Genomic DNA, 18049 nt, shown 5'->3' with positions numbered 1-18049 from the left:
GTGAGGCTGCAGTTCTGACTGTGATGGGAAGTGCATTCCATAGTTTTGGAGCCAGAAGGGAGAAGAGTTTGGGACGTGTGGAGCGTTGTCCCGGCGTTTTTAGTGAAGGTACCTCCAGCTTCCCTGCGTTGGCTGATCTGAGTGCGCGGGAGGGTTTGTTTAGTGGGCCAGTTTCGAATTGCAGCCGTCCGTAGGTGCCCTTTGATAGCGGTTTTAAAGGAGTCAAGGGATTCGCATGTCTTAATGACTGTAGGGCGTCCACATTTTGGTGGCATATAGGAGCGAAAAGATTTTAGTCCCTTGTTTGTGCGGAATCTGGGTTGCACATGGTTTGTTGCACTCCCTCTGGTGTTGTGGGTGTGGACTTGGTTGACAGTAAGGAAGTATTTAGACAGGTAAATGGTAAATGGTGCATTTATATAGCGCCTTTATCCAAGGCGCTTTACATAGATTGTGCATTACATTCACCCATTCACACACACATTCATACACCGATTGCAGCGGAAGCCATGCAAGGTACCAACCAGCACATCGGGAGCAATTTGGGGTTCAGTGTCTTGCCCAAGGACACTTCAACATGTAGACAGGAGGAGCCAGGATTCGAACCGCCGACCCATGGATCATTGGACGACCTGCTCTACCTCTTTAGCCACAGTCGCTGGTGTATCGAATCTTGTGGACCAGACACATTGCTAGATGCTGTACTCTGTCGTCAACCCTAAGCCATTCCAGCCTGTCAAAGTGGGCAGGGGTGAGGTGGGTTCGGGGAGTGAGGTCAAGTAGGAGCCTGACCAGTTTGTTTTGGGACGTCTGTAGCCTTGTTTTAAGGGCCTTTGAGGTGCTGTGGTACCAAGAGGTGCATGCATAGTCAAAGAAACCTTGTATGAGGGCTCCTGTTAGGGTCTTCAAGGTGTTTTTGTTGACCAGTGAGGAGATCCTGTAAAGGAATCTTGTTCTTTGGTTGACTTTTTGGTTACGTTGGTGGCGATTTTATCACCGGAAAGATTAGCCTGGAACCTAGGTAGGTATTTTCATATTTTCGTGTGATAGTATTGTCACGCACTCTAACCAAAAAACAGTGGTTCTCATTCTCAAGCAGTGGTCCGGGGACCACCAGTAGTGGTCTTTGAGGCGGCTCCAGGTGGAGCTATGATGGAAAGTTGGTAACCAAATGGACCCTTATAGGTCTTTAACTCTTGAGCGTAAAAAATTTGTTTTCATTTTTACGCTCTTAAGAGTTTAATTATCGTTTAACATCTGCATTACTTTACAAGAAGTCTACACGAGTAGGCTAATGTAGAAAATTGAGTACCACAGACAAAAAACAGTCTAAGTCCAAATTTCATTCTGACCCCTCCACGAAAAGGCCTCGTTGTCCTGACCCCTTATCTATCATTTATACATTATGGATCAATAGTGTGGACTTAGACTGTTTTTCGTCTGTGGCATTCATTGTTCTTTTGATCATCGTTTGCCTGTTTTATCTCTCCCCATGGTACCATTATTACCAACATCAATACAGCATGGAATTGTGTACAAAATTATATATATATATATATATATATATATATATATATATATATATATATTAAAGTTATATTGTATTAGCATACTCTATCAAGATTGTATAAGACTTTATCGTATACCATGCAGATTGTATAAGTTATATTGTATTAACATAGGCCTACAGACTCTACCATCATGCAGATTGTATAAGTTCTATTGTATTAACATACTCTACCATGTAGGTAGCAAGCATCCACGGATATATATATAATATATATATATATATATATCCGTCCAAATATATATATATATATATATATATATATACTCACCAGAGGCAGCACAGCTGTTAAGCTACAGATACAGAGTATCTAAAAGCACTGTTATAGTGCTTTTGAAGCATTAACAATATTCCATAATATAAACCTGTAGAATAGCCTCGCCTATATGCAGAACAGCAAACACAAAGTCGCCACAGTAAAACTGTGTACACACACAGTACTAAAGCCTGCACTGCATGCAGAACAAAACAAACACATTCAGTGTCCATCGAGTGGACACTACATAGACTCTCCCCTGATTGGATGAAATTCTGAAAGTGTTTACTGAAGAGCTAGAGAGACAGGGAGAACCCTGTAACTGAATAGCAAAGATTACTAGTGGAATATAAAGCCATTTAACACTTATTTCAACAAAGATATATCTAAACGTGAACCACGACCCGCTGCAATGGTGTCCAAGCAGGACTTAAACAGAGTTTTTCCAACCCAATCGGTTCACAAGGTGACGGAGTACTAAATGGTGGAAGAGAATCAATGAGGAGCTATAGACACCAGGCTATCCGGTATTGTAAAGAAAAAAGGAAAAAAGGAAAAGAAGAAGTATGGACAAATCCATGTAGCAGTGCCCTGAAGTGCACAGGTGTAGCTAATCAGTGCTGCTGTGTAAAGCTGCACCTAATGATATGCCGCAGCCACACCCAGGGCACCCCCTCTGTGGATTTGTCTATAGACCCCTGGGGTCTAAGTATATGGGGTTTTTACGTGTCTTTTGCAATGAAGAGCATAGCAAATCCCACAAGTTTGACATCATCAGCTATTTCAGCCTCATCCAAGTCTGATACCAGTTGGAAGGTCACGGTTTTGTTGCTCTCAGGATCATCAATGATCTTTTGCAAAGTGGCAGCAACAATGGCTACATCATCACCATCGACCAGACCTTCTGACACCAACTCCTGAGCCACCCCGTCAGCCGAGTCTCTGCCAGCCATGAACTTAAATCTGATGTCATTGAGTTCCTTCTTTAGATTCCGCATCCTCAGCACAAGGCTGATAGGGACATTGGCGTTTGATTCTGCCGGATCCCATGCAGCCTGTGGTATAGCCTCTTCACCTGCCTGGTCAGCATTCACAGTGCTCCCCTGGGCTGGAGCAAATTGCTGCAGATTTGGGGTGTCACCTGTGGGTGGAAAAATCTCCTCATTCACATTCATATTCACTCCGTAGTCCTTCACCCTGGGTGACCGCAGAGCCGCCACAGCGGCCTTACCCTCATCACTCTCCTCATCCAGCTCATCATCGCTGCACTCCCACTGGCCGTCCTCCGTCTTGTGGAGATGACCGCTGGAGCCAGGCACGCGACGCACAGGTTTTGCTCGGTCTGACATCGTCGGTCCCATCTGCAGAAGCATTTCCTCCAAGTATTCATTGTCCTTGGCATTCTTCGTGAAGAACTTGTGCTTTAACAATTCAGCAGCAGTAGGCCTGTCCTCCGGGACTTTCTGTAAACACAGGGAAATCATCTTCCTGAAAGACTTGCCATATTTCTTGACAATCTTCTTGTCTGTGATACCCGTCTCCAGGCAGGGAGGGTCATTCTGCAGCGTTAGCATCAGCACCTTCAAGGGTGGGTATTTGTGGTACGGCGCAGTTCCAGTGGCGAGTTCAATAGCTGTAATACCGAAACTCCAGATGTCAACTTTGAAGTCGTAACCCCGCAGCTGCTCCATTACCTCTGGGGCCATCCAGCAAGGAGTACCCACAAATGTTTTCCTTGTGTTTCTGGTCTTGTCTCCGGCAGCTTCTAAGAAGGCACTCACACCAAAGTCTGCAATTTGCACCGAGCCATCGTCGCCAAGAAGAATATTTCCAGCCTTCACATCCCTGTGAATCTGACCGTTTTTATGCAGGTATTCCAGCCCTTCCAACACTTCTTTGAGGATGGTGGCAATGCAGGCCTCGTCCATCACACCGTTCTTGTGTTCACCGCACAAGATGGTATGCTTGATAATGTCCAACACAGAGCCACCAGTGAGTAGCTTCATCACTAACCATAATTCATTCTTCACCACAAAGGACGTATAATAAGAGACAATGTTTCGATGGTGGCACTGACTCAAAGCTTGGCTCTCCTTCAGAAGCTCGTCCATGCTGGTCTGACACATTTCCAGGTTGATACGCTTGATGGCCACTGGCTCCTTTCTGGGCACACAGTATGCTGCTTGGACCACAGCTGTGGCACCGTTCCCAATCACTTCTTTGAGAACATAATCATCTTTGTTGATTGGCCAGGAGTGGGAGGAGCTGTGGTCCTCTGCCATACTTTTAAATTCGGGTTGGTTGTTTCAATGACAATGTTATATAGTGCTGTGTGCTACTGAACTCCACCGACCGGCTATATATGGCCTACAACACCACAGTGATGTCATGCATGCCCTGCCCATCGCCTACGTACACCATGCACCACAGTGATGTCATGAATGCCACACCCAAGTGTCCAACTGTGGTACTGCAGGTTTGGACCAAACATTTGGTGTACAAAATGTGGAAGTGTTAACTCGCCTTAACACACCTGAATCGATTCATGAACGAGCGCTCTATGTTAAACCACAGCTGCGCACTCTATTGCTCGTGCTACATGCACAAGGAAAACAGCCTGCCGTTCCAGCTTTGGCCATTAGCCTAACGCGGGTTCAATATTTCCCAGCCACTCTGGGGGCTTGCCGTGAGAAAAACACCTTCTAAATCCTGACCTAAGTTTTCTGAAAACTTCAAATATTTATATATCAGCATCAAAAATATGTTTTTTTGAATACTGTACATACTGTACAGAACAGGAAATCATCCACAGGCTTAGTCTTTACTTAGAAACCTTAAACGCAGGACGGCAAACGAACAGTAAAGAATACTCCAGGAACCAAACACAGGACAGAACACAACCTAAATACACATCCAAGTCCAATTACAAACACGGTCTAGAGCTGGGTTGCTCAGGCGGAACCAATCTCTCACATCAGGCCACACAGGGAGGGGGGGAGGAGAATATCACCGGGGAACAATGGAGGAAACATGAGGGAAGCGACCCAGGCATGGCACGCTTCTGGGCACGGAGCGTGACAGAAAGGCTGGATGAAATTCATTGGAATTAGTGGCTGGGGGGACTTTCTGCATCTCCTCCAGATATAACAAAGCACATCGCATGGATGCACCTGGGACGTATCCTCTGTGATGTATCCCAAGGCCATCGGGGTTTCGGGTCTCTCGAACATCATACCCCTCACCCAGCCGGGGTGATCAGGCCCCAACTTACGTGCCAGTAGCTACCCTCGATCAGTCCCATTAGGGAAAGACCAAAGCCACACAATCCGTTGGAACTACTCCAGAACTACTCTGCCAGAGCTGCAGGGAGGTACGCTTCTGGCACATGGAAGGACTAGGCTCTGTGGGTTGACTCCTGTCCGGGCCCCTCCTACGTCTCACCAGGTCCACCCCTGCTCTCACCAGGCCCAGGACCTGTGCGTTGCACCAGAGTCCCAGCACCAGACACTTCATTCAGGAGTGGTGGATTCCTAAGCCGCAATGGTTCCGCAAACTCCACCCGAGCAAGAAGGTGGTGCTGCGGGCTCCACTTGCAGCTTGAATGGCCCTCCTAAAGGCCTCACCGATGGTTTGTTGGGCTTCCTCCTCACGGAGGACACAGGCTGGGGCGCTAACCCATACTGCTCACCCGGGTGCCATCTACATTCCGGCTGTCACCCATCTCTCCGGTGGTCACCAGACTATATACCTGGTTGTCACATAGTCTATTCCTATGAGTCACTATAAATAGAAGAACTATAACAAAACACATCGCATGGATGCACCTGGGACGTATCCTCAGTGATGTATCCCAAGGTCATCGGGGTTTCGGGTCTCTCAAACATCATACCCCTCACTCAGGCGACCCAGCCGGGGTGATCAAGTCCCGACTTACGTCCCAGTAGCTACCTTCGATCAGTCCCATTAGGGAAAGAACAAGGCCTCACAATCCGTTGGAACTACTCCAGAACTACTCTGCCAGGGCTGGGAGTTATAATATAGCTCAGTGACAACACCAGTGATGTCATGTCATCAATTCCACATACACCGCCACGCATAGTACAAAAGGTAGAAAACTGTGGTTCCCTGATGTTATCGCACGCTACACATGCATCAGTGAGCAGGAACTGGGGATGGCAATGAAGGACCGGATGCTCTGGCGTGGCATTGTGAAATCCATGATCTCAACCGCAGTCGAAAAGTGATGATGACAATGTACATTACGTTCACCCATTGTCACACACATTCACACACTTCAAGCTCACAAGGCATTGCAACGCAAAATAAAAATTGTGAGCTTGTAAAGTGTCTTGTACAACGAAGAACTGACATCATTCACAGCTCCCCATGGGTTGGAGCAGATGGCTGCAGATCTGGGGTGTCATCTGTCGGTGGGAAAATCTCCACATTCATATTCACTCCGTCGTCCCCCACCCTGGGTGACCGCAGAGCCGCCACAGCAGCCTTCCCCTTATCACTCTCCTCGTCCAGCTCATCGTCACTGAACTCCCACAGGCCGTCCTCCGTTTTGTGGAGATGACCGCTGGACCCAGGCACGCGACGCACCGGTTTTGCTCGGTCTGACATCGTCGGTCCCATCTGCAGAAGCTTCTCCTCCAAGTATTCATTGTTCTTGGCGTTCTTCGTGAAGAACTTGTGCTTTAACAATTCAGCAGCAGTAGGCCTGTCCTCCGGGACTTTCTGTAAACACAGGGAAATCATCTTCCTGAAAGACTTGCCATATTTCTTGACCATATTCATATCCGTGATCCCCGTTTCCAGGCATGGAGGGTCGTTCTGTAGCGTTAGCATCAGCACCTTCAAGGGCGGGTATTTGTGGTACGGTGCGGTTCCAGTGGCGAGTTCAATGGCTGTAATACCGAAACTCCATATGTCAACTTTGAAGTCGTAACCCCGCAGCTGCTCCATGACCTCTGGGGCCATCCAGCAAGGAGTACCCACAAATGTTTTCCTCGTGTTTCTGGTCTTGTCTCGGGCAGCTTCTAAGAAGGCACTCACACCAAAGTCTGCAATTTGCACCGAGCCATCATCGCCAAGAAGAATATTTCCAGCCTTCACATCCCTGTGAATCTGACCGTTTTTATGCAGGTATTCCAGCCCTTCCAACACTTCTTTGAGGATGGTGGCAATGCAGGCCTCGTCCATCACGCCGTTCTTGTGTTCACCGCGCAAGATGGTATGCTTGATAATGTCCAACACAGAGCCACCAGTGAGTAGCTTCATCACTAACCATAATTCATTCTTTGCCACAAAGGAGGTATAATAAGAGACAATGTTTCGATGGTGGCACTGACTCAAAGCTTGGCTCTCCTTCAGAAGCTCATCCATGCTGGTCTGACACTTTTCCAGGTTGATACGCTTGATGGCCACCGGCTCCTTTTTGGGCACACAGTATGCTGCTTGGACCACAGCTGTCGCACCGCTCCCAATCACTTCTTTGAGATCGTAATCATCTTTGTTGATTGGCCAGGAGTGGGAGGAGCTGTGGTCCTCTGGCATACTTTTAAATTCAGGTTGGTTATCTCAATGATAATGTTATATAGCCATTAGCCAGCTTGGCGCAGTATGCTACTGAGATGCGCCGACCGGCTATATATGGCTTACAATACCACAATGATGTCATGCATGCCCTATAGGATGCATAAAGAGGGCATGCCCACGGGCCCATGCCGTCATCAAACCCATCGACCCAAACCAAGGAACTTATTTAAGAAGGAACAATTCCAACCTGGTAGATCTATCACATGGGGAAGAATTGAATGTTCAACTGAATGCATCAAAGTGATGCATTCAGTTCTATGGAAGCTAGGTGGACCAGCTTATTAACAAACACTACGTCTTCTGAACGACTGTGAACTTCATAAAATAATCGGTCCAGGGAAATAACAGTTCTTTGTCTTGTTTTTCGATGTGCACACTATAATTTTATTGAGGTAACTAAAGAGCACGGGGTATGGGTGGCATTCAGTCACTGACACCCTGTCGACCAGTTCACCGATTTCGAGGAGCCAAAAGTCAAGTAGTACACGAAAAAGCTTTATCAGGTTACATCAGTGGTCCCCAAACAGTGACCCATGGGTCGAGAGAAAATATCCCTTAAAATGTTAAATATATTAAAATAGGGCTATGGCTTACCGTAAGTGGTTCATTTTGTGAGTTTGGGTCCCAACCCAAGGAGACCCCAAATGTATATTTTGGGTCTCAGCCTAAACATATATTTCAGTATTCCATTGTCAAAAGCTGAAGTCTATTTTTGAGTGGTGCAAACCACTCCAACAACTGGCTTTGTTAGTACCCGTGTGTGTTTGTGCCTGTACGGGTGAGCATGGTTGCTATGGTTAGTATGTGACGTCACTGACATCACATAAGACCTTGCACCACTCAGTTCACACGGGTGTGATTTTTTCTAACCAAGCACTAAGCAGTTAACATGCAGTAAGAGAACAGTTTTTGAGGCGCACGTTATTAGATTATATAATGGATTTGGGGCTATGTTATAAAAGGCTACCATATGAAACATCATAAAAGTGACAAAGTCCAACGTGCTTCTGTGAAGTTGTGGGCAGCCCTGCGCAAAACTCAAATAATGTTTAATCATGAGCGGTCAAGTCATTGAGTCATAATGTCTCATGGTGTAAAGAAATAAATCACACCCGTGTGAACTGAGTGGTGTAAGGTCTTATATAGACTGATCAGCTGTGGTCTGACGTAATGTCTGACGTAATGAAATCACACCCGTGTGAACTGGGTGACCATAGCAACCATGCTCATTTTTTAGTGGTGTAAACCACTCCTACAACTGGCTTTGTTAGTGCAGAATAAATGAGCATGGTTGCTATGTTCACCCTGTTCACCCGGGTGTGATTTCATTACGTCAGACATGATTTATTTGTTAGTGCAGAAAAAATGAGCATGGTTGCTATGTTCACCCTGTTCACCCGGGTGTGATTTAATTACATCAGACATGATTTAATTACGTCAGACAGGCTATATTACACCACTCAGTTCACACGGGTGTGATTTTTTTGGTACAGACAGACAGACAGACAGACAGACACGTAAACTAACAAAGCCAGTTGTAGGAGTGGTGTAAACCACTCCTACAACTGGCTTTGTTAGTGCAGAAAAAATGAGCATGGTTGCTATGTTCACCCTGTTCACCCGGGTGTGATTTCATTACGTCAGACATGATTTATTTGTTAGTGCAGAAAAAATGAGCATGGTTGCTATGTTCACCCTGTTCACCCGGGTGTGATTTCATTACGTCAGACATGATTTCATTACATCAGACAGGCTATATTACACCACTCAGTTCACGGGTGTGATTTCTTTGGTACAGACAGACAGACAGACACGTAAACTAACAAAGCCAGTTGTAGGAGTGGTTTACACCACTCAAAAACAGGGTTATTCAATGGTGCGTCACAACGTTCAGCTCTCACGGTCTCTTATTATCTCCAATTAGCCATGCGGCCTTATTAACAAACATGTGCATGCTGGCTTCCTCGCAGCTCTAGTCTACTATATTTTCACAGACAGAGATATGAGAGAGGGGCAGAAATATCCGATCTACAAGTTCACAATGTGTCAATGTGTCTACAAGTTCACATTGTGAGCTTATAGGTCGGCCTAGTGAAGCCTAGTTACTGGGGCCCTACAAAGCCAAAGGGCAGTTCTATGAAAACAAATTAGATTAGGCTATAAATTACTGTTCAGCTAAACTCCTCCCCGTGTGTGTGTGTGTGTGCGCGTGTCCGCATGAGAACGCACACGTTCTATGTTGTGTGGTCACTTACCTAGCTGACCAGCTGCGCGCGCACGCACCCGAGAGTGCGAGTGGGCGCGATTGCACTAGTCTGTGTTACTTCCGTGTTGTATAGCATAACAGTGACATCACTGTTGAATCCTTGATATCTTCACCATTCACATGTGTTCAGCGAGCAGCCGCAGCAGTGTAGGTTATTTTGTCCCGCTCACGCTAATGACAACACTCTACGGTACGGGATGTTTTCATGTCAAAACAGAAAAAGTATCAGAAGATGATGTAACCCAGGTAAAGTAATGCATCACTCTGCATGTTTAACTAAAGTCTTCCACATGTCCAGTCATTTCTGAAAAAGGCATAGGCCTATAACAATCAGAACCATAAAGTTATATGTATATAAGAGTTATATTAAATAAAGTAACAAAATAAAGGTCATGTAACTGCGACAGTAAAGCTTTATACTGGAAACGAACTGTATTGTAGAGCAAAAAGAAAACACAAAACTATTTCCTTTTAACTTAAATGTCACTGTTCTTTATCTGAATGAAGGTAGATCGAACAAAAATAATACAATTGAACAATCAATCTCTTCAAACATGTCAATTAAATGATCACTTCAGTTTTTCCCCACAATGTCCCTTTAAAGGTGTAGTCAAAGTATCCCAAAGTAATACACAAAGAGTATTCCGAACGCTGTAGATACTCTCTTTTGTTAAATAAAGTAGTCCAAAAAGTTATAAAACAAAAAGACAATGCATTGCTAACTGGAAAAAAGAAAAGGTATATCCTCCTCACCCAACCTTTAAGTCGGGAGTCCTCGGCTGGTTCCTTTGTGCACAAACACTGAATTGTTTGCTTAGATTTCAAAGCTTCAGAAATGTCCGACCAAACTTTACTTCTTCCCACACCCAAAGTTCTTCGGTCAAACTGCGTATTGGTTTGAGTTCAGTTCTGATTTAGCTTAGTATTGGCTTGAAAAGAGTGTGTTTGACAAATGAGTAACAACCACTATATATATATATATATATATATATATATATATATATATATATATATATATATATATATATTATATATATATTTTTAAGAGTAAAGAGTCCCTACTGTCAGAGGGCATCTGAGCATGTGCGGCACTACAAGTCTAACTAAATGCGTTCGGGAAACCCATTGACTTTTTGAGGTAAAATTTCCCATTCACTTGTCCGGGCACAAAAGTCACTTGTCCGGAGCACGAGCACACACAAATACATTTTAAATCAACTAACTGTAAGTTGGTTTTGGTGAATACACAACTCAGTTTACAAGTTAATAGCCCTAGAATGTCTGTGATCTAGCATACATTTCATGTATTCCAAATTCACAGCCATAGATCGTTTCTATCCGCGCAGTTAGCAGATTGACCTTGTTGGCATTTAAACTTGTATCACTGCACTCACCCAATAATGAATTCCTAAGGCTTGGAGTCGTTTTGGGGACTAGTTCCATTTGAAAGTTCTGGCAGAAAACGTATATTTAGCGAGCTGCACACAAACAACATTCTCTCTGGCGAGGGGCCATGAGTGCAGGACTGAACATATCAAAACTTCCTTTAGGAAGCACAACTGTATGGGCCACATAACTGTTCCCAAAGGACGTTTTCATATTTTCAGTCCAGGTTTTATCCAGTTGAGATTTGACTTAAAACACGTTTTCTGCCAGAACTTTCAAATGGATATGAAACTAGAGCACAATATCTGACTCCAAGTCTTAGGAATTAATTACTGGGTGGGTACAAATGCAGTAGTACTGTACAAACGCAGTGCTACAAATTTAAATACCTACATGGTCAGTCTGCTAACCATGCGTGGATAGGACCAATCTATTGGTCAGTCTGCTAACCATGCGTGGATAGGACCAATCTATTGGTCAGTCTGCTAACCATGCGTGGATAGGACCAATCTATTGGTCAGTCTGCTAACCATGCGTGGATAGGACCAATCTATTGGTCAGTCTGCTAACCATGCGTGGATAGGACCAATCTATTGGTCAGTCTGCTAACCATGCGTGGATAGGACCAATCTATTGGTCAGTCTGCTAACCATGCGTGGATAGGACCAATCTATGGTCAGTCTGCTAACCATGCGTGGATAGGACCAATCTATTGGTCAGTCTGCTAACCATGCGTGGATAGGACCAATCTATGGTCAGTCTGCTAACCATGCGTGGATAGGACCAATCTATTGGTCAGTCTGCTAACCATGCGTGGATAGGACCAATCTATTGGTCAGTCTGCTAACATGCGTGGATAGGACCAATCTATTGGTCAGTCTGCTAACATGCGTGGATAGGACCAATCTATTGGTCAGTCTGCTAACCATGCGTGGATAGGACCAATCTATGGTCAGTCTGCTAACCATGCGTGGATAGGACCAATCTATGGTCAGTCTGCTAACCATGCGTGGATAGGACCAATCTATGGTCAGTCTGTTAACCATGCGTGGATAGGACCAATCTATGGTCAGTCTGCCAAACATGCATGGATAGGACCAATCTATTGGTCAGTCTGCTAACCATGCATGGATAGGACCAATCTATTGCTGTGTATTTGGAATACATGAAATGCATGCAAGATCACAGACACTCTAGGGCTATTACCAATATTGGAAAGGTGATTATTTGGAAAGCCAGACACTAATGCCAGAAAATATTTTTGGCTGCTAGGAGCGTCACAGAAAAAGTTAAACCAAGAGTCACTTGTCCAACGGAAAAGTAAGATTTTAATGCAAAGGAATGGAAAGATTTATTGCTTGTCCCGGACAAGCGGACAAGCCTTAATGTCAAGCCATGGGTCAATGATATATAATAATATAATATATAATAATATAGCAGCGGGTAGGCTACTTGAGGCTGGTCTCCGTCTTCCGGGTTTTGGTACGATGATGCGAATCCTTGATGCGCCATTGTGCCGGCCCGGTTCCGGTGAGCCGCCCGGCGTTCGAAACGGTAGAGAAATGAGAGTTACCATGTGGGGGTCCCGGGGGACCCAGGAATGCGCCCAGGGGGCTGGGCCGATTGAAACGGTTGAGAAATGACAGAGTTACTGAGTGGGGTCCCTAGGGGGTTCTGTACTGTCACTGTACTGTACTGTCAGTGTCACACCCGAAAACATATACAGTTAATATGTGTGTGTGTTAGGCTGCTTCGCAACAGTGACACACGTTGTGAAAACCAACCAAATGCAATTTTCGTGCTCGGACAGACCCAGCCAGCCAGCCAGCCAGGGACAGACTCAGGAACCCACACAGCTCCTTAATGGAATGGTTGCACCACTCAAAAATGAATAAAATGACATCAACCCTGCAGTATGCATCACATAGCCGAAGTGAGGCGTAGCTTACAGACAGCGTTGTCGTGTGTGGTGGTAATCCCCATCCTGCTTAGACGTGTGAAGACTGCCTTTCTGGCGCCGCCCCTGTGCAGCAGGCGGTTGATGTAGTACGAGAACGCCGAAAGACGGCTTTCCCTCCCTCGAAGGGCGATGGCGGCGGCCGCACACGCATGGCTGTGCTTCTTCCCAGAGATGGTGCTCATCACCGAGAACGTAAACGGCGCCATTTGCTCCAAGTCCTCCCTGAGGTCGTCCATGGAGAAATGCTTCAGGTCTTCCGGAGAGGTCTTCCACAGCATGAAACCATGAGTCGGATTGCAGAGTTGCTGGCATTCCTTGTCGATAAACGCCGTCATCACCGGCATGAGCGCCGCCATCAGACGCTCGTGGTGCGCCACCCGTTTGGCTGCCGTGGTGAAGTTGCCCTGTGCCAAGTTGTTGATCAATCCACTGATGTCGGAGTCACACCTGTACCTGACCTGCTTACTGGGGTACTTGATGTGCACCTGAAAGAATACAATAAAATAAAGAGATCATGTTCAGTAGGATCTGGGACATATTAACCCATTCAGGACGGGAACCCCTTTTGGTGTTTTAAGCATTATGTTATACTTTAGCTATTGAAAACTAGCAGATCTACAAGCTCATAGCACGGTACCGAGTGCCGCGCTACGAACTTGTAGATCTATTTTTGGAAAATCTTGAAAATGTGGTGCAAATCTTTGAATATATACTCTTTCAGAGAGAACATTTTTAACTCAAATCTTTGCTTCTGGGGGGGGGGGGGTCCCCGGAAAAACATTGAAGATCTGCGATTTTCGGCTTATTATGCGGTTAAGGATGTGGCGTGTGTGTGTGTGTGTAATACATAGTTAAGTTCAATAAAGTATAACTGAGCATTAAGCATTCGTTCTCAGTAACATTCTGTCATACCTCTGTTGCGCTGCTACGATCTGCCATCTTTTTCAGTGGAATCAGTATTGGCATGTCGTCATCACGTTCCTTCCTCTTCTCTCCTCCTCTTCTCGCGCCTTCATCACCTGAGTCTTCTTCAAGTTCAAGTTCTATCTCAATGCTTGTTGCACCTGTATGAGAGGAACAACAGACGCTCTTCATTCAATGCTTGTTGCACCTGTATGAGAGGAACAGACGCTCTTCATTCAATGCTTGTTGCACCTGTATGAGAGGAACAACAGACGCTCTTCATTCTTGACTCTAGGCCTGTCACAATTATTATGTTGGCATTGATTGAAGTTTGCAAAGACAAGCACAGGAGAGTGCAGTTCAATACAAGGTCTGTTAAGTTGATTTAAACCCAAGGAAACACTGGCTTGTTTCCATTGGGGTTCTTCGTACTCAACTCATCAAACATTTTAATGACAGACACATATACAATACTATGCAAAAATAGGCTTTGACTTTTTACAGGGGCAAGTTCCGAGCCGCCCCCGCCAAGAAATGACAGAGTTACCGTGTGGGGGTCTCTCTACTGTACTGTCACTGTACTGTCACACCCACAATCATACAGTTAATGTGTATGTGTGTGTGTGGCACACACACACAAAACTCTGTATAGGAGTGGTTGCACCACAAAAAAAACACAAAAGAAACCCCACACCCGTGTGAAATGAGGGGCACTCTTGTCATACATCAATTTATGTTAGCGGACATTTGACATTGCTACTACATAAGGTACATAAGGTGACCCCCAAATTGACACTAATTAGCCCACGGACCCCCATTTGAAAATATATGCCAGGGACCCTCATAAGAGAAGATTTTTATGGCAGTGATTTTCAACCATTTTAATTTCAAGGACCTCCACAGTTTGACATGCATTAGTCTACAGACCCCCATTTAATGGCATTTCTATCTCTGGGACCCCCAATTTATATTGTAAAATCAATGTTCATTTAACTTAATGTCCATTTGGTTACAAATGTAACCAAATGGACCATTAACGGGTCCATTTGGTTACATTTGTACACTCTCAGTTACAGACCAATAGGGTTCATTTTGGTACCTTTGATTGATTGATTGATTGATTTATTAACAGTTTGCAGAATTACAGTACATTTCAAGTACAACTCAATGCAAAAACTGTTAACAGTGAGTGGACGACACCATAAAGCATTACACTTGTTTACAATAAGGCCCACCATTTTCAATTCATCAAAACATTTAGAGACGCACGAATATACACAACTATAGTCAAAAGGAAATCATCATAGGAGGTAAAAAGGGAAAAGAAACATATACATTGAGGGGGAACAGGGGTGGGGGGGGATTCAGATTTTACGGGGGCCAGTTTCGAATTGCAGCCGCCCGTAGGTGCCCTTTGAGAGCAGTTTTGAAAGAGTCGAGGGATTTGCATGTCTTAATGACTGTTGGTAGGGCGTTCCACATTTTGGTGGCATAGGAGCGAAATGAATTTAGTCCCTTGTTTGTGCCGAATCTTGGTTGCACATGGTTTGTTGAAATCCCTCTGGTATTGTGGGTGTGTACTTCGTTGACATTAAGGAAGTATTTAGACAGGTACATGTGTATCTTGGTGGTGTAGCGAATCTTGTGGACCAGACCCATTGCAAGGTGCTGTACTCTGTTGTCAACCCTAAGCCATTTCAGCCTGTCAAAGTGGGCAGGGGTGAGGTGGGTTCGGGGAGTGAGGCCAAGTAGTAGCCTGACCAGTTTGTTTTAAGGGCCTTAGAGGTGCTGTGGTACCAGGAGGTGCAAGCATAGTCGAAGAAACCTTGTACGAGGGCTCCTGTTAAGGTCTTCAAGGTGTTTTTGTTGACCAGAGGAGATTCTGTATAGGAATCTTGTTCTTTGTTTGACCTTTTTGATTATGTTGGTGACCATTTTATCACCGGAAAGATTTGCCTCCAGGATGGAAGGTAGGTAGGTAATTTCATCTTTTCGTGTGATGATATTGTCACGGTGTCACCCACTCTAACCAAGAAGCCATCTGCCTTGCTGAGATTACTATTTGATCCAAATAGAATGGATTCAGTTTTTCCCAGGTGTAAAGATAGTTTGTTATCAGCGAGCCAGGTGCAAATTCTACCAAGTTCACCTAACTATCATTTAGCTGGGGACCCCCTGGAACTGCCTCAAGGACCCCTGGGGGTCCCCGTACCCCACGTTTGGAACCACTGGTCTATGCTGTACGTACGTGTGGATGGTGTCGGTAATGGTAGAGCCGAGGCGGCCGATGCTGCTGGATCCGAACCACGGATAGATGCTGCTTCTGACGTAGCCGACGCTGTAGCCCCTCTCTGGACCCTCTGTACAGTTTGTTTACACGGGTGATGATGAAAAGAGCTCAACCGGGGGGTTCCCAGAGGGGCTACCGACGGGGCTACCGACGCTGCAGGGGCTACCGACGCTGCAGCTAGAGGTCCTTTTTCGTTCTCTACCCATTTTCGGAATACCACCATTGCACCTTCTAACCTCCTTAATAAGTTGTCGCACTTAATGCAGGACCGAAAGGATTTGTCCCGAGACTTTGTCAAAGGCAAGCCTAAATCGCGAAGTCTCTCGAAGATATTCTTCTCCCCTGACGCAAGCCTCATTAGCTGAAATATTAATTTAGAGTGAGAAACTCTTCCGTGGGTTTCGCTTCTTAAAAGAACAGTGCAAAAACGACAATAATCATTAACATCGACCATGTTTCTCTCTCTCTCTCTCTGTTGTTCTTTACGAGGAACACGAGCAGTATCGTCTGGCTATAGCAGGCTAAATAGAGTGGTGGTCCTGGTCCGGGGAGTGGAATGGAGCATAGATCTATGGAATGGAGTGCCAGCCAAAGTTGTGTTTACAATTCACACTACGCGCCAGCCAGTGAGTGCCGGCGCATGTGTGTGTGACGTAGCGGGTTCTTCTTCTTCTTATTATTTTGGTTTCCGGCAGGCTTGCAAACTAGACTAGTAGTGCAATGCTGCCCTCCACAGTTCGGGAATATAGCTCATCGAAGAAACCAAGCTTGTACGAGGGCTCCTGTTAGGGTCTTCAAGGTGTTTTGGTTGACCAGTGAGGAGAGCCTGTATAGGAATCTTGTTCTTTGGTTGACTTTTTTGATTACGTTGGTGGCCATTTTATCACTGGAAAAATTTGCCTCCAGGATGGAACCTATAGGTAATTTCATCTTTTCGATCTGCCTTGCTGAGATTAATATTTGATCCAAATAGAATGGATTCAGTTTTTCCCAGGTGTAAAGATAGTTTGTTATCAGCGAGTTCAGAGCTGCAGGCCTTTTCAACCTGCAGTTTGTTCCTGTCCCTGGTCCATGCCTGGCTAAGTGTATCTGCCTGGGGGCCTTCACACGGAGGTCCTTGCCCAGAAAGGGGCACCCTCGGCCGGGCAGGGGACCAAGTGGGAGGCCCCTGGTCCCTGCCTGGCTGTCAGTGTCTGTGCCTGGGGCATGGCGGTCAGGGCCAGGCAGGGGACCCAGGGGGAGGCCCCTGGTCCATGCCTGGCTAAGTGTCTTTGCCTGGGGCCTTTACACCCCCAGAGCGCAACTCCCCCCCGCGGCCACAAGGCGGCGTTCTTCCCCGGGCAGGGGACTCAGGGGGAGGCCCCTGGTCCATGTCTGGGGCCTTGGTCCCAGAGGACAAGTTTCCCCTGAAAACAGCAGATCTACGAGGGCGGATCTGGGGGGGCCGCAGTAGCCCCCCGCGGCCACCTGGCGGCGCTCTTCCCCGGGCAGGGGACCTAGGGGGAGGCCCCTGGTCCATGTCTGGGGCCTTGGTCCCAGGGGACAAGTTTCCCCAGAAAACAGCAGATCTACGAGGGTGGATCTGTGGGGGGTGGGCGCAGTTGCCCCCCGTGGCCACCAGGCGGCGCTCTTCCCCGAGCAGGGGACCCAGTGGGAGGCCCCTGGTCCATGCCCGGAGCACCGGGTCCGAGGACCCCCGAAAACAGCAGATCTACGGGGCATAGATACGGTCCCTGCAGTAATGGTCGGACTAACGGGAGGTCGAACCAATGACATGTTACCCCCATATGAAGGATCTTTGCACTGGTTCTGTGAAGCTC

At 46.2% G+C, this 18049-nt stretch overlaps 3 protein-coding genes across 4 annotated transcripts; all 3 read right to left on the bottom strand.

Moving 5' to 3' along the window:
• Positions 1 to 2545: 2545 nt before the first annotated feature.
• LOC306923999 (serine/threonine-protein kinase OSR1-like) lies at positions 2546 to 4105 on the bottom strand (the record flags this gene model as incomplete). The annotated part of the gene is made up of 2 exons (XM_079502343.1): positions 2546 to 2902; positions 3011 to 4105. 2 exons carry the CDS (start codon positions 4103 to 4105, stop codon positions 2546 to 2548), a joined length of 1452 nt encoding a protein of 483 aa, XP_079358469.1.
• A 2092-nt stretch (positions 4106 to 6197) lies between these two features.
• Positions 6198 to 7382, bottom strand: LOC306923998 (serine/threonine-protein kinase OSR1-like; the record flags this gene model as incomplete). The annotated part of the gene is made up of 1 exon (XM_079502342.1): positions 6198 to 7382. The coding sequence occupies one exon, from the start codon at positions 7380 to 7382 to the stop codon at positions 6198 to 6200; it is 1185 nt and encodes a 394-aa protein (XP_079358468.1).
• A 5005-nt stretch (positions 7383 to 12387) lies between these two features.
• On the bottom strand, positions 12388 to 16863 carry LOC306924105 (uncharacterized protein). 2 transcript variants are annotated; one of them, XM_079502456.1, is made up of 4 exons: positions 16401 to 16863; positions 16188 to 16370; positions 13949 to 14100; positions 12388 to 13521 (listed from the first exon to the last, which is right to left on the bottom strand). In XM_079502456.1, exons 1-4 carry the CDS (start codon positions 16681 to 16683, stop codon positions 12997 to 12999), a joined length of 1143 nt encoding a protein of 380 aa, XP_079358582.1. In that variant the 5' UTR covers positions 16684 to 16863; the 3' UTR covers positions 12388 to 12996. The 2 variants fall into 2 exon arrangements, with proteins under 2 accessions (XP_079358582.1, XP_079358581.1); XM_079502455.1 differs by having other exon boundaries at positions 16188 to 16863.
• Positions 16864 to 18049: the final 1186 nt, after the last annotated feature.

This window comes from Electrona antarctica, assembly GCF_951216825.1.
Source record: "Electrona antarctica genome assembly, chromosome: 5".
NCBI lineage: Eukaryota > Metazoa > Chordata > Actinopteri > Myctophiformes > Myctophidae > Electrona > Electrona antarctica.
This window is presented reverse-complemented; position numbering and strand designations above follow the sequence as displayed.